The sequence below is a fragment of the Hypanus sabinus genome, chromosome 29 (genome assembly GCF_030144855.1).
Source record: "Hypanus sabinus isolate sHypSab1 chromosome 29, sHypSab1.hap1, whole genome shotgun sequence".
Lineage (NCBI taxonomy): Eukaryota > Metazoa > Chordata > Chondrichthyes > Myliobatiformes > Dasyatidae > Hypanus > Hypanus sabinus.
Window position 1 is genome coordinate 28,976,694 of NC_082734.1, and position 13,686 is coordinate 28,990,379.

At 45.0% G+C, this 13,686-nt stretch overlaps 1 protein-coding gene across 1 annotated transcript; it reads right to left on the reverse strand.

The window, feature by feature from the left end:
* Nucleotides 1-772: 772 nt before the first annotated feature.
* Nucleotides 773-13,109, reverse strand: LOC132382795 (guanylate-binding protein 1-like). Its single transcript, XM_059953256.1, has 9 exons — nucleotides 12,938-13,109; nucleotides 12,682-12,809; nucleotides 12,006-12,115; nucleotides 8,140-8,327; nucleotides 7,262-7,501; nucleotides 5,573-5,850; nucleotides 4,825-5,037; nucleotides 3,457-3,559; nucleotides 773-1,155 (listed from the first exon to the last, which is right to left on the reverse strand). The coding sequence occupies exons 1-9, from the start codon at nucleotides 13,107-13,109 to the stop codon at nucleotides 773-775; spliced, it is 1,815 nt and encodes a 604-aa protein (XP_059809239.1).
* Between the last annotated feature and the right edge of the window lie 577 nt (nucleotides 13,110-13,686).

Genomic DNA, 13,686 nt, shown 5'->3' on the forward strand with positions numbered 1-13,686 from the left:
GTGGGTGGGTTGGGAGTCAGGGATGAGGTAAATGTCCAAGGGCTGTGGGAGGTAATTCAGTGGATGGGGAAAAACTGTTATATTGTGCAAGAGGATTAGAGATTGGGGACAGTGTCTGTGGGCTGCAGAAGGGGATATAGTGTGTGGGAAGAGATAGTAATTGGGAAGAGCAAATATGGGCTGTGTGAGGGGATTCAGTAGCTGGGGGAGTTGATGAGGAAGACATTCTGTGAGATTGTGAAGTGGGTTCAGTGGGTGGTGAGAGCTGGTTATCGGAAAGCATATCTGTCAGCTGTACATGGAGTGTGCAAGGGGATTCTGTGGCAGGGGCATTTGTTATTGGAGAGAATGTTCGTGAGATGTGGGAGTCCATTTGGTGGGTGGTAGAAGTTAATGATTAGGAAGAGCATCCATGGAATGTGGGAGGAGGTTCAGTGGGTGGGGACAGTCAGTGATTAGAAAGAATGTCCATGAGCTGTGTGAAGGGATTTAGTGAATGGGAATATTACACCAGGTGATGGGAAAATGATGATCTCAATCACATTCCTATGGTTCACCAACTGGAATCTGTGGATAAACTGGGGTAAAATTCCCCACTCTGATTCAAATATTCCAGTGTGTGCGCCCCTGTATCAGGCTGGGGTTTGGATGTGGAATGGGTGGGGTGGACAATATTGATCATCATGGTGATGGGGGGTTGATTTGGAAGCTATTGGGGATGTCACAGGATTGGTGCTGTGGACACATTTCTAAATGTACGCAACTTTTTTGATTATTTAATTGTTTTGAATATAACTAATTTTGCCACAACGCCTATCACAGTAAACGCCACATCAATAAACTTAGGGGCATTTTCCCTTATGAATTTCATGAAACTCCATTCTGTTGTCTCTTTATATTTCTTCTCCAGGTACTCATACATCTGCCGAGCCATCTCTGCATCCTCCTTCCTGCCTTCAACATCGTATTTCTTCACCTCACTCCTCATATGCTCCATGGCTTCTTTCAGCTCCTCCACACTACACTCTTTACCCTTCTCAAACTTTTTCTTGATCTGCTCCATGATCTCCTTCTTCCTGTGCTCCTCAGCCGCCTTCCTCTCCTGCTCCATCTTCTCCATTTCCTTTTTCACCCTTGAGAGCTCCTCTTCCAAAGCTGACAAAAGGTGCAGAGGATGCATTGGTTAGTCCACATAGAGAATGGTGAAGGGGTCATTTCTCAAGATGTGTGTGACAGGACATTGAAAGGGAGCTTCACTCACTGTTCAATCTAAGACAACACACAGAAAATGCTGGAGGAACTCAGCCAGCCAGGCATCACCTATATAAATGAATAGAAAATCAACATTTCACCTGAGTCCCTATTTCAGGACTAAGGAGGAAGGGGGAAGATGCCAGAATAAAAATGTGGAGGGGGGGAGAGGAAAGATACTAGTTGGAAGGTGATGGGTGAATTGGGATGTGTGGGAAAGTTCCTGGGCTGGAGAGCAAGCAATCTGATAAGAGAGGAAAGTGGATTATTGGAGAAGGGGATGGAGGGGAGAACCCAGTGGGAAAGTAATGGGCAGGTGAGAAGTAGTAAAAGATCAGAGTGGGGAATAGAGAGAGGAGTGGTGGGAAATTTGTTTACCAGAAGGAAAAATCAATATTTCTGCTATCAGGTAGGAGGCTTCCCAATTGGAATATAAGGTGATGTTCTGCTACCCTGAGTGTGGCGTCTTCTTAGTACATGAGGAGGCCATCAGCCAGTATGTCAGAATGGGGATGAAATTTGTCATTAAAATGTTCGGCCACTGGGAATTCCCACTTGTGGAGGATGGTGTAGAGGAGCTCGATAAAGTGGTCACCCAATTTACAATGGGTCTCACCAATGTAGAGACTACATCCGGAGCACCAGACACAATAGATGACTCGAGCAGATTTGCAGGTGCAGTGTTGTTTCACCTGGAAGGACTGCTTTGGGCTCTGAATGTAGATGATGGAGGCAGTGTATGCACAGGTGTAGCATTTAGTCTGCTTGCAGAGTTAAATGCCGGGAGAGAGATTTTTGGGTGGAGGTGGAGATGAATGAATAAGGGAATCATGGAGGGAGCAATCCCTGCAGAAAGCAAAGGGAGGGGAAGTAAAGATACATTTAGAGTAGAATCCCTTTGGAGATGGCAAATGTTTCAGAGGATGATGTGTTGGATACGAAAACATGGCGTGGTGGGTAAGGGCAAGAGGGACTCTATCACTGTTAAGGCTGCGGGAGGATGGGGTAAGTGTGGATACTCTGGAAGAAATGCAGGTGAGGTCTTCATCAATAGTGGAGAGAGTGAAATCCCATTCTTTAAAGGAGGACATCACTGTTCAACCCGCTTTGTTTCTAAAAGGTCATTTTTTAGATATTTCTCAGGTTATTCTTCACAAATATGCATGCAATCAACAGCAACATATTTAAACTCTCATCTCTATCCTCCTTCTCAATCCCTTCCGCTCCTTGATCAGTCCCCAGATATACTCCTGACAGAAGAGATAAATGTGAACTTTGTCCACGAGCCTTAGGGAGGGGAAACTTCTCTGCTCCCCCTCTACATCTCTCAAAACAGTCAGAACGAATCTTGGAAATGGGATGTCATCCAACCTAATAAAATGCTAGTTAAAGTGCCAGACCATGGACCCTGCCCATATGTGTGATAGAATTATTTCAGGAAGCAGGATGAGAGGAATCATCATACAGTATCCCCAGCCCCTTCCCCCTCTGAGATCTCCTTCTTTTTTAATCCCAGCACTTGCTATAATCTCTCCAACCCTTTACCCACCCCTGACCCCTACTCAACCTCCTGCCATGTTTTCAATACCTTGTCTGATCTTCCTCTCTCTGAAGCGAAGCGCTGTCCTCAACAAGGACTTTCACATCTCCTCCATGTATTGGCACTTCAATGAGTTTGGAATTCAGAATCAGGTTTATTATCACTAACATATGATGTGAATTTGTTGTTGTCTGGCAACAGTACAGTATAGGGCAAAGACATATCATCGATACATTTCAAAAATACATGAACAGTGCACAATAAAGGATTAATGTGCTGGTATTTATGTTAGAGTTCCAATTACATCATATGCCAAGGCCTACTGTTGTCTCTGCACCTATGTCTCTTCAATAAGGATTACCAATTGATGACCAGTATTCCAGCCTCAAACCTACCTCCTCCTCTTCTGCACTGCAATCTGGCCTTCTGTTTGTTTATGTTCTTCGAGAGACCCAATACCAACTTCTTCTTAACTGGAACATGTCCAAGAACATCAACATGCCTCTCCCTGATCTCACTGTGACTTTGGACCTTCTGATGAACCCCGAGGTGAAGTATCCAGCAGGAGTGTTTCACACTTTTAGCTTTCAGACTTTAAGAGTTTACTTTAAATCTGCAGATACACCCTGACCAGAATATTTTGAGCATTTTGTTCATTTTCTCACCTGAGACATGCTTTTGTTCCTCCGTCAACCTGCTGTCCATTTCCTGTACATGCTCTAGATGAGGTTTCTCCTGTTCCAGGAAGTGGTTGAGGACAGCCCACCCCTACAGAGAAGAAGAGATATGATCATTCACATCCAGCTTTCTCCCATCACAATGGTCCACCAGAGACCAGAGACAAATTCTCACCATCAAACATCTAGTGCTGGGAATAGATACACAATTGGGAAACTCCACTTACCAATCTACAGGAAATTGGTAAAACCATAACTGGAGACTATGTACAATTTATACCATGGACTTGAATGAAGGCAGAGTTTTTTCTTTGAAATTACACAAGGATAAGAGGTGACATAATCAGATGGGTTCTGTGAATGAACAGGATCAAGCAAATTGTGCACAATGTGGGATAATGCAAAATATTCATTATGGCAGAAAGGTAAATATTATCCAAATGGGAGAATTTGTGAAGATCTGAGATGTAGAGGGATCTGGGTGCCCTAGTGCAAGATTCACACAATATTTGTGTGCAGGTAAGTGGGAGAGATAGAGTTTTGAACAAAAGTAGAAGGGAAATACTTCACTTATATCAGATTTTGGTGAGATTTCATCTGGAATATGTAATAGGTCTCCTGTAACACTTAACACACTGGATGCTGTTCAAAGATGTGTTCCTGGACTGATACCTGGAAGGACAGATTAACTTTTTATACAAGATAGGACAGACTGGGTCTAGGCACTTCTGTGGGAAAGCCCAGAACTAGGAGACACGGACTGGATAGTTAGTGTACGGGGGAAGGTCATGTGTCGCAAAGCTGAGTTAGATATACAGGTAGCTGTATCAACAGAGATGTGATATAAGCATTTTTCTCCCAATGCCTAATTGGATTTTGGTATTCTCTCCATTGAAGCATGGTGGAAGCACAGAGTTAGGATTTTTAAAGAACAGATTGGAAGGCTCTTGAAAACTAGTATTAAAAGATAATTCACACAACCTATGGATGCTCTGCCCCATTACTGACTTTACAGCTACTGAATTACCTCCCACATGCCATGAATATCTCCCCATCACAAACTCTTTCCACTCATCTAATCCCTCCTATAGTTTCACAGGCACTTACTCCCATCACTGACAAACCCCACTCAATGAAACTCCTCCCATAATCCACCATAAATGGTTTCCCAATCACAGACTCACTCCACCCAGTTAATCCCATTCCAGATGTTATGGGGAGTGGAAATCAAATTCACTTTTGTTAGGTGAATGGAAGGAGGCAGAGGGGGAAGTTTTCAGAATCTATGTAAGGCAGAGGAAAGAAAAGATATGAGACTTGAAAAGTAAATGCCTTGCTGTGAAATATTGAACACACCTCCATCTCGTCCTTGGTCTTTTTTTCATACTCCATTCTAGCCTTATCAAGATCCATCTTCAGCTCCTGGAAACCACCAGCTTTCCGGTAATATCCAGATCTCAGATTTCTTGTTATTGGTGACATCACTTTTTTTAGATGTAACTCACATTTCTTCTGTGAGCTTTTCTTGACCTTGGCCTCAAGAGACTTGTAAGTAGAATGCATTGTCTCCTGGGAATGAAAGAAAGGTGTACAGTAAACTAGGAAATACAGGATTATACACTGACTGGTGTCTCGCAGTCCCTCTCTCTCAGGGGTAGAGCTGGACCAACTATTTCTCTGAGTCGCTGCCTCTCAGGGAAAGATCTGCACACTAACTGTATCTCTGAGTTTCTCTCTCTCAGGGAGAGACCTGTACATTGACCATTGTCTCTCAGTCCATCTCCCTCAGTGAGAGATCTGAACACTAACAGTATCTCTGAGTCACTCTCTCTCTCAGGGAGAGATCTGACTACTGACTGCATCTCTGTTGCTCTCTCTCAGGGAGAGATCTATACACTGATCAGGAGTGATCTGTATACAAACTAGTGACTCTCCGCCACTCTCACTCAGGGAATGAACTGTACTATCCAGTGTCCCCCCCGTCCCTCACATTCATGATGATGTCTATGCTCTCTGTCTCTCAGTCTATGTCTATAAGTGTTGGGTCCAGGGACTGTTGTTCGGAGATGAGACAGTTGGTAATCACTGAATATTAGAAGCTCACCTCCAGCTGTTCGATGTATTTGCCACTGTTGTTCATGGATCTTTTGTAGAAGATATTAAATGCCTCTGTACTCTTCATAATGTAATACTCTGTGAGTTTTATCATGGTAAAGCAATTAGATTCTGAGAATATTTTCATTCCTTCATCATAGAATTTCAGGGCTTCATCTAATGCTGCTTGGTTTTCCACTTCCATTAATTTGGCGACACTGCTCTCCACACACGGTAGGACACCATCCGCCATCATGCCCACGTATGCCTTGGTCAATTCAACAAATCCTGTGTGAGATGTTTCTGGAGATAAGTATCTGGGAATTTGATAACAACCTGAATTCCCACTCTCCCTATCACAAGGTACCCAATCCATTCTCATTCACCTCCAATGGGATCCCACCCTCTCCAATTCTCTCCTATCATTCATACTCCCAATGGGACACAACCCCTTTCTCATTCAATGGAACCCCACACTTCCCCATTCACTCGTAGTGAACTCTATCTCTTTCATCCTACCCTCAACACACTTGCTGGCATCCCATACCATCCCACTCATTCCCAATGGGATCCCAAACCATTCCCATTCACTTCCATTTTCCACACTTGCAATGGAATCTCAGCCCCTTCCCATTCACTACCCTTGTACACAATTCTAAAGGCATCCAAATCCCTTCCCATTTAATCCTGTTGTCCACATTCCCATGTAGACTGACGGTATATTCCCATTCCAGGTGAGTGTTTCAGGCCAAGACCCTTCACCTGGAAAGGAAAGAGGGAAATCAGGATAAGAATGTGGGGGAGAAGGAGGAAGAAGTCAAAGGTGGCAGGTGATAGGTGAAACTAGGAGAGGATGAGGTGGTGACGTATAGAACTGGAAAGCTGATAGGTGAAAATAATAAAGGCTGAAGTGGGGGGGGGAAGATATGATAGGAGATGACTGAAGATCATGGCAAAAAGCGAAGGATAGGAGCAGCAGAGGGAGGTGATGGGTAGGCAAAAAGTTTGAGAAATCGATGTTCATGCCATCAGGCTGGAGACTACCCAGACAGAATTGTACCTCATCATGACAAAAGAGGCCTTGCACAGACTTGTTGGAATGCAAAGGGAAGTACGATTGAAATAGCTGGCCACAAGGAAATCCCGCTTTTTGTGGTGGATGGAGTGAATGTGCTCAATATGATCGCATGAACATGGATTTCTTGAACTCCAGTAATTTGACTACCCCCGCAATCTCCTTCAACATACCCCATTCTTGCTTCCCTCTCACATCTTCAATTCTCACCTGCCCATGAACTCCATCTGGTGCACTATCCCCCTTCCCTTTCTTCCATGGTCTTCAGTCCTCTCTTATCAGATTAACTCTTCTGCCTTTATCTCTTTCACCAATCGACTTCCCAGCTCCTTTCTTCACCATTCTCCCTTGCCCAGTTTCATCTATCACCTGCCAAATTGTATTTTTTTCCTCTTCCCCCCTCCCCCAACTTCTTATTCTGATTTCTCCCCTCCTTCTCCAGTCCTGATGAAGGGTCTTGGCATGAAATGTTGACTGCTTATTCCTTTCCACAGATGTTGCCTGGCCTGTTGCAGCATTTTGTGTGTGTTGCTTCAGATTACCAGCATCTTCAGGTTTTCTTATGCCAGGTTAGTGTGTTATACTGAAGAGAGGCTGAAGTTATGCCCAGTTACTCACTCCTACCGGTGACCAGCTGACCCCCAACAACTCTCTTGACTTTTGTGTGGGTGTGAATGTAATTGATGAGCTTCTGCCGTTCCTTGATAAAATCCTTATCCAGATCCTTGTCTTCCAATTCCTGGAGCTGCCCGACATTATTTGGGTTTGTGGGAAAGGGAAATGCAAAGCAGCAACGTGAGGGAAAATGATTGCGGATACACCTGCGGAGTTCATTATATTCCTTGTCCTGCTTTCTGATCTCACCTGTAAAACAGAACCAGGAATTAGGCAGGAATCACCCTTACTGAGTCTGTTCTCCCATTCCCAACATGGCAACTGTTACCCACAGGGCTGTGGGGAGGAATAGGGGAAGGACAGGAAGGAAACAGGGGGGAGGCAGTTTGCGAGGTGTGATGGTGAGGGACAGGATGTGTGGGAGGAGCAACTGAGTGCATTGAAGTTGGATCATGGGTGACTTGTCATGGAGGGGAATGATGTGATATTGGTGTCATACAGTGTAGTTGAGGGTCATATTAATTGAAAGGGGTGTGTGTGGGAGAGTGGCATCCTGCCATTCGGCAGAAACTCTGATGGGAAGGAGGTGCAAATGGTTTGGAATGGTGCATTCATGCTATCAAACTGGAGGGTGGTGTACATTGGTCATTGCAGGGAATGGTGAGGTAATATGAATGTGAACAAGGCAGGGGAATGCAGAGAAAGTGGGAATGAGGGATATGAAGGGGCCGGGAGACCCTGGACTGTTTGTGCACAGATCATCAAAGAGTCTGCTCCTTTCTCCACCACCACCCTCGCACACTGAATTCAACCCTGCTCCCTCCCTTCTCTGGCCGCTTTCGAAGTTCCCCCTATCCCCTCAGAGACTGGCACTGCCACATACTCACTGTTCTTCAGTTTCAGTCTGTACTCCAGGTACTCATTTGGAGACACAGGTTTTCCATTGATGTTCGTATCCAGTGTCAAATCACGGATCACCCAGACAAATTCAGGGAAAAAACGGACAAAGTTCCAACTATTACAACCATCGGGCTGGAACTTCATCTGGATCCGCTTAGACAGTTCAGTCACAAAACTGGGAGCAACATCAAGGAGAAAGGAATGAAGGGTTGGCAGGAATGTAGTCAGGTATGTCAGTTACTGTATAGATCTGCCGCTGAGACTGTTACTGAGAGACACTAGTCAGTGTACAGATGAGAGAGAGACACAGATTGATAGAAAAAGGCAGACTGACAGAGAGAGAGACAGAGACAGACAGACAGACAGAGAGCTCCCTCTCAGTGAGAAGAACTGAACCAAGTCAAGTCAAGTCACTTTTATTGTCATTTCGACCATAACTGCTAGGTCAGTACATAGTAAAAATGAGACAATGTTTTTCAGGACCATGGCGTTACATGACACAGTATCAAAACTGGACTGAACAATGTAAAAAAAAACAACACAGAGAAAGCTACACTAGACTACAGACCAACACAGGACTTCGTAAAGTGCACAAAGACAGATAATAAACAGGACAACAGGACAAGGTGTCAGTCCAGGCTCAAGGTTTTGAGCAGTCTGATAGCTTGGGTGAAGAAACTGTTACATAGTCTGATTGTGAGAGCCCAAATGCTTCAGAGCCTTTTCCCAGATGGCAGGAGGGAGAAGAGATTGTATGAGGGGTGCATGGGGTCCTTACATAGTGCTGTTTCCTTTGAGGATGCAGCATGTAGTGTAAACGTCCATGATGGTGGGAAGAGAGACCCCAATGATCTTTTCAGCTGACCTCACTATCCGCTGCATGGTGCAATCTCCAAACCAGGCGGTGATGCAGCTGCTCAGGATGCTCTCGATACAACCCCTGTAGAAAATGATGAGGATGGGGGATGGGAGATGGATTTTGCTCAGCCTTTGCAGAAAGTAGAGATGCTGCTGGGCTTTCTTTGCTATGGACCTGGTGTTGAGGGACCAAGAGAGATTCTCCGCCAGGTGAACACCAAGAAATCTGGTGCTGTTAATGATCTCTACCAAGAAGCCGTTGATGTTCGGCGGGGAGTGGTCACTCCGTGTCCTCCTGAAGCCACCAACCATCTCTTTTGTTTTGTTCACATTAAGAGATAGGTTGTGGGCTCTGCACCAGTCCATTAACTGCTGCACCTCCTCTCTGTAAGCTGACTCATTGTTCTTGCTGATGAGACCCACCACGGTTGTCTCATCGGCGAACTTGATGATGTGGTTTGAGCTGAGTGTTGCAGCACAGTTGTGGGTCAGCAGAGTGAACAGTGGACTGAGCACACAGCCCTGGGGGACCCCCGTGCTCAGTGTGATGGTGTTGGAGATGCTGCTCCTGATCCGGACTGACTGAGGTAGTCTAGGATCCAGTTGCAGAGGGAGGTGTTCAGGCCCAGTAGGCTCAGCTTTCCAATCAGTTTCTGAGGGATGATTGTGTTGAATGCTGAACTGAAGTCTATGAACAGCATCTGAAAGTATCAGTTTTTTTTGTCCAGGTGGGTTAGGGCCAGGTGGAGGGTGATGGCAATGGTATCATCTATTGAGCGGTTGGGATGGTATGCAAACTGTAGGGGGTCCAGTGAGGGGGGCAGCAGGGTCTTGATATGCCTCATGACGACCCTCTCAAAACACTTCATGATGATGGATGTAAGTGCAATGGGACGGTAGTCATTTAGGCTGAAGACTTCTTCGGCACAGGGACGATGGTGGTGGCCTTGAAGCACATTGGAATGGTGGCACTGCTCAAGAGGATGTTGAAGATGTCAGTGAGAACATCTGCTAGCTGGTCTGCACATCCTCTGAGCACTCTACCAGGGATGTTGTCTGGTCCAGCAGCCTTCCGTGGGTTGACCCTGCACAGGGTTCTTCGCACATGGACCACAGTGAGACACAGCACCCGATCATTTGTAGAAGGGGTGGATTTCCTCGCTGCCACATCATTTTCTGCCTCAAACCGGGCGTAGAAGTTATTCAGCACATCAGGGAGGGAGACATCGCCTGCACAGTAAGGTGATGTTGTCCTGTAATTGGTGATGTCCTGGATGCCCTTCCACATGTGCCACGTGTTGCTGCTGTCCTGGAAGTGGCTGTGGATTAGCTGGGCGTGTGCACGTTTTGCCTCTCTGATGGCTCAAGACAGTTTGGCCCTCGCTGTTTTTAGAACTGCCTTGTCGCCTGTTCTGAAGGTGGAGTCGCACAGATCTCTCCCTCAGAGAGAGTGTGACTAAGAGATATCTGTCATTATGGAGATACCTAACTGAGAGAGGCAGACTGACAGATATCGGTCAGTGTACAGATATCCCACTGAGCTTGATGGACTGAAAAACTAGCTAATGTACAAATCTACCTCTTGGAAAGATGGACTAAAACAATGGCCAGTGTACAGATCTCCCACTGAACAAAATGGACTGAAACATTGGCTGTTGTACAGATCTCCCTCTTGGCAAGATGGACTGAAACGCTGACCAGTATACAGATCCTCGCCCTCAGAAAGAGGGTGACTAAGAGACACATGTCATTCTGAAGATCTCTCCCTGAGAGTGAGGGTTGCGATGAGAAAAAGACAAAGCTACTGGTAGTTGAGAACTCAGAATGTCAAGGAATATTGTAATTTTGATCAAGAGCACAGGAGGTGTATGATTCAGATGCAGACAGCTGGGATCAAGTGAGTCATTGAATGCCAAAGTAAACAGAAGATGGAAATTTGGAGGACAAAAGGGTGAATTAAGTGAATTTTGCTAAGATAATTAACAAGAATTCTAAGTGACTTTACAAATATATTAATGAAAGTAACATGGGGGCAAACAGGGCCTCTGAAAGACCAAGCTGGAAATGTATTTGTGGAACTGCTGGAGATCGGCACAGTTCTCAAGCATTATTTCTCTGTCACAGTGGACAGTGAAGATGAGTACCAGCAAGTACAGTGGGATCTTGGTCAGCTGGGCAGCTGGGCTCATGAATGTCAAATGGAGTTCAGATAAGTATGCAGAGTTACATTTTGAAAGGACTAATCACTGTAGGATTTTTGAATGCAAAGGTTCTTGGTACCTTATTGCAACAGAAGGACCTTAGTGATGAGGTGCTTGGTTCCCTTAAAGGGCAGTCACAAAAAGAGGATGGGGTGTGAAGAAAGTTTTTGACAGGCTGTCCTTCATCAGTTCACACACCAAGTTTGAAGTGGGTGGTTGCACTCTGATTGAACAAAGCATTGGTATGGTCATACTTGGAGGACTGTGTACAGTCTTTGTCATGTAGTTATGTCAAGTTCATGATTAAACTGGAAAGAGAATACAGAAACACTTAGAAGGATATTGCCAGGCATCATGGACCTGAAAGGTTAGATACCTTATCCTTTATTCTTTAGAGCATAGAAGATTGAGAGGTGATCTCACAGCTGTAATAACAACATCATGAAGGGCATTGCTAGGGTCAGTGGTCTTTGTTTGCAAGGATGGGGAAATGAAAACTACAGGATATAATATTATGGTTGGAGTGAAATGATCAATAAGAACTGAGATGTTATTACTTTTATTGACAAAGGGTGGTGATTACATTGATTACAAGTGGGTGTGGCACATTCATTAGACACATTAGACAACGGCTGAGATAAACTGAACAGTGTACAATATCTCCCCAAGAGAGTGGGACTGAGACACATCAGGCACTGTGCAGTTATTTCTGACAGAGAGGCACTGAGAGACCCTTGTCACTGTAGAGATATCACCCTGAGACAGAAGGACTGGGAGACACCAATGAAGGATACTGTAGGTCTTGCAGGGATTTCTGTTCTATGTTCCTTTGACCATTGTAAATGAGGATGCTGCTCAGAAGGATAGCCAATGAATAGATGGAATGATCATTGGCAGTGTCTCCCTGCAGGTAGGACAGACAACCAGTTAGTGAGAGCTCTTGCTCAGAGATCAGTCTGGACATTTCTTGCTCAGTGTTTACAGAGGTTGGTGGGTGAGGCTTCTCAACACAGCATCCTTCCTGTCAATGCCACCAGTGGCAGGTGGCAAGGGAAGCCTTACAGACTGAGTCTTGTCCAGTGTTCACCACCACAGTGCTGGGGGAGAGCAAACTGTCATGGTACCTTAACATCCTTTTCATTTGGGAGGATGGGGATGGGAATTGGTGAGGATGGGATAGGAAACTTGGAGTGAGTATTGGTCTTGTATCACATACAGTTCCATTCGAAAATATGGCAGAATTCCTCCTGGAAGCTCAGCATGAACCTATGATGACAATGTTAGTAAGTTACATAACAAATTAATTAATTGTTACTTCAAATCTAGATTGTAAACAGCATTTAAAAGTCCACACTGCCTGTGATAGGATTTGAACTCTGGTTTGTGTATCATTCCTCTGTCTGTGGGTTACCCAGTTGGTAATGAAACCACTGTTCTGAGGATGGGAATAGTTGAGAGGGAAGGACTGACCTTCTCAGGATCACCCAGACCCTCAGTGTCCAACAACAGGAGGACCTCATTGGGTCTCTGAGGGAGGGATCGACACCACATCCATATTCCTTTGGTGTGAGCCTGGACAGATGAATCCACTGAGAACCCTGCAGAGGGAAAAAGACAGAGAGAGGCAGAGAAGTAAACTTTCCCATGTCTCAGGATGATTTCTGCAAGACAGATAGTAAACAGAGGTGAAAGGTTAGAGGTGGAAGTTTACAGCCACTGCCCTTACCTTTCCTGTCTCCTGCAATACAGTTCATGAGGTAGGATTTCCCTGTTCGAGTAGCACCAACCACAGCCACAACAACCATTGGAACTTCAATGGACTGGAGGACCTTCAGAGCCTCTGGGTTAAGTTTCAGCTCCTCATCTATGTTGTAAACCAGCTGCAAGGGTTTCTCCATCTTCTGTTTGGTGGCAGTAGGGTCCTTGGTTACTGACTTCTGACAGTCCGTTCCCAAAATATATACAAATTCAGAGCAAGGGAATCACACACGGATTGAATGACAGTAAACAGAACAGAGAAAATGCAGAGCATATCATCAAAACAACTACATCTCAATCCTGAGTCCCAGGAGTAGATCCAAAACATTAATTTTACTCAGTGGGATCTGTTACCTACAGTATATAGCAATCCCTGACACCATGGATTGTAACCCAGCATCTAAATCACTACTGGGGATTTTATTAATACTCCCTCTGAATACCCGGAATAGGTTATGCAGGATAACTTACTCCCAGGAATCTGTAATTTAACATATAATCTCCCTAAATACCTGTTTTTGATCCAAGTCTCTAAAGCACTCCCAGTGATCTGTTTCTTTTCTATATAGAAACCTCTAACCCCCTGGATTAGGGCTCAAGCTGTAGCTATCTCCCAGGATCCTACTGTTGTCTAACATACCCCAAAGAACCCTTCTGTTTCTCACTCCAAGGGGTCTGTTGTGACATTGTCATGGTCCTGTTGGAACAGCAGCAAGC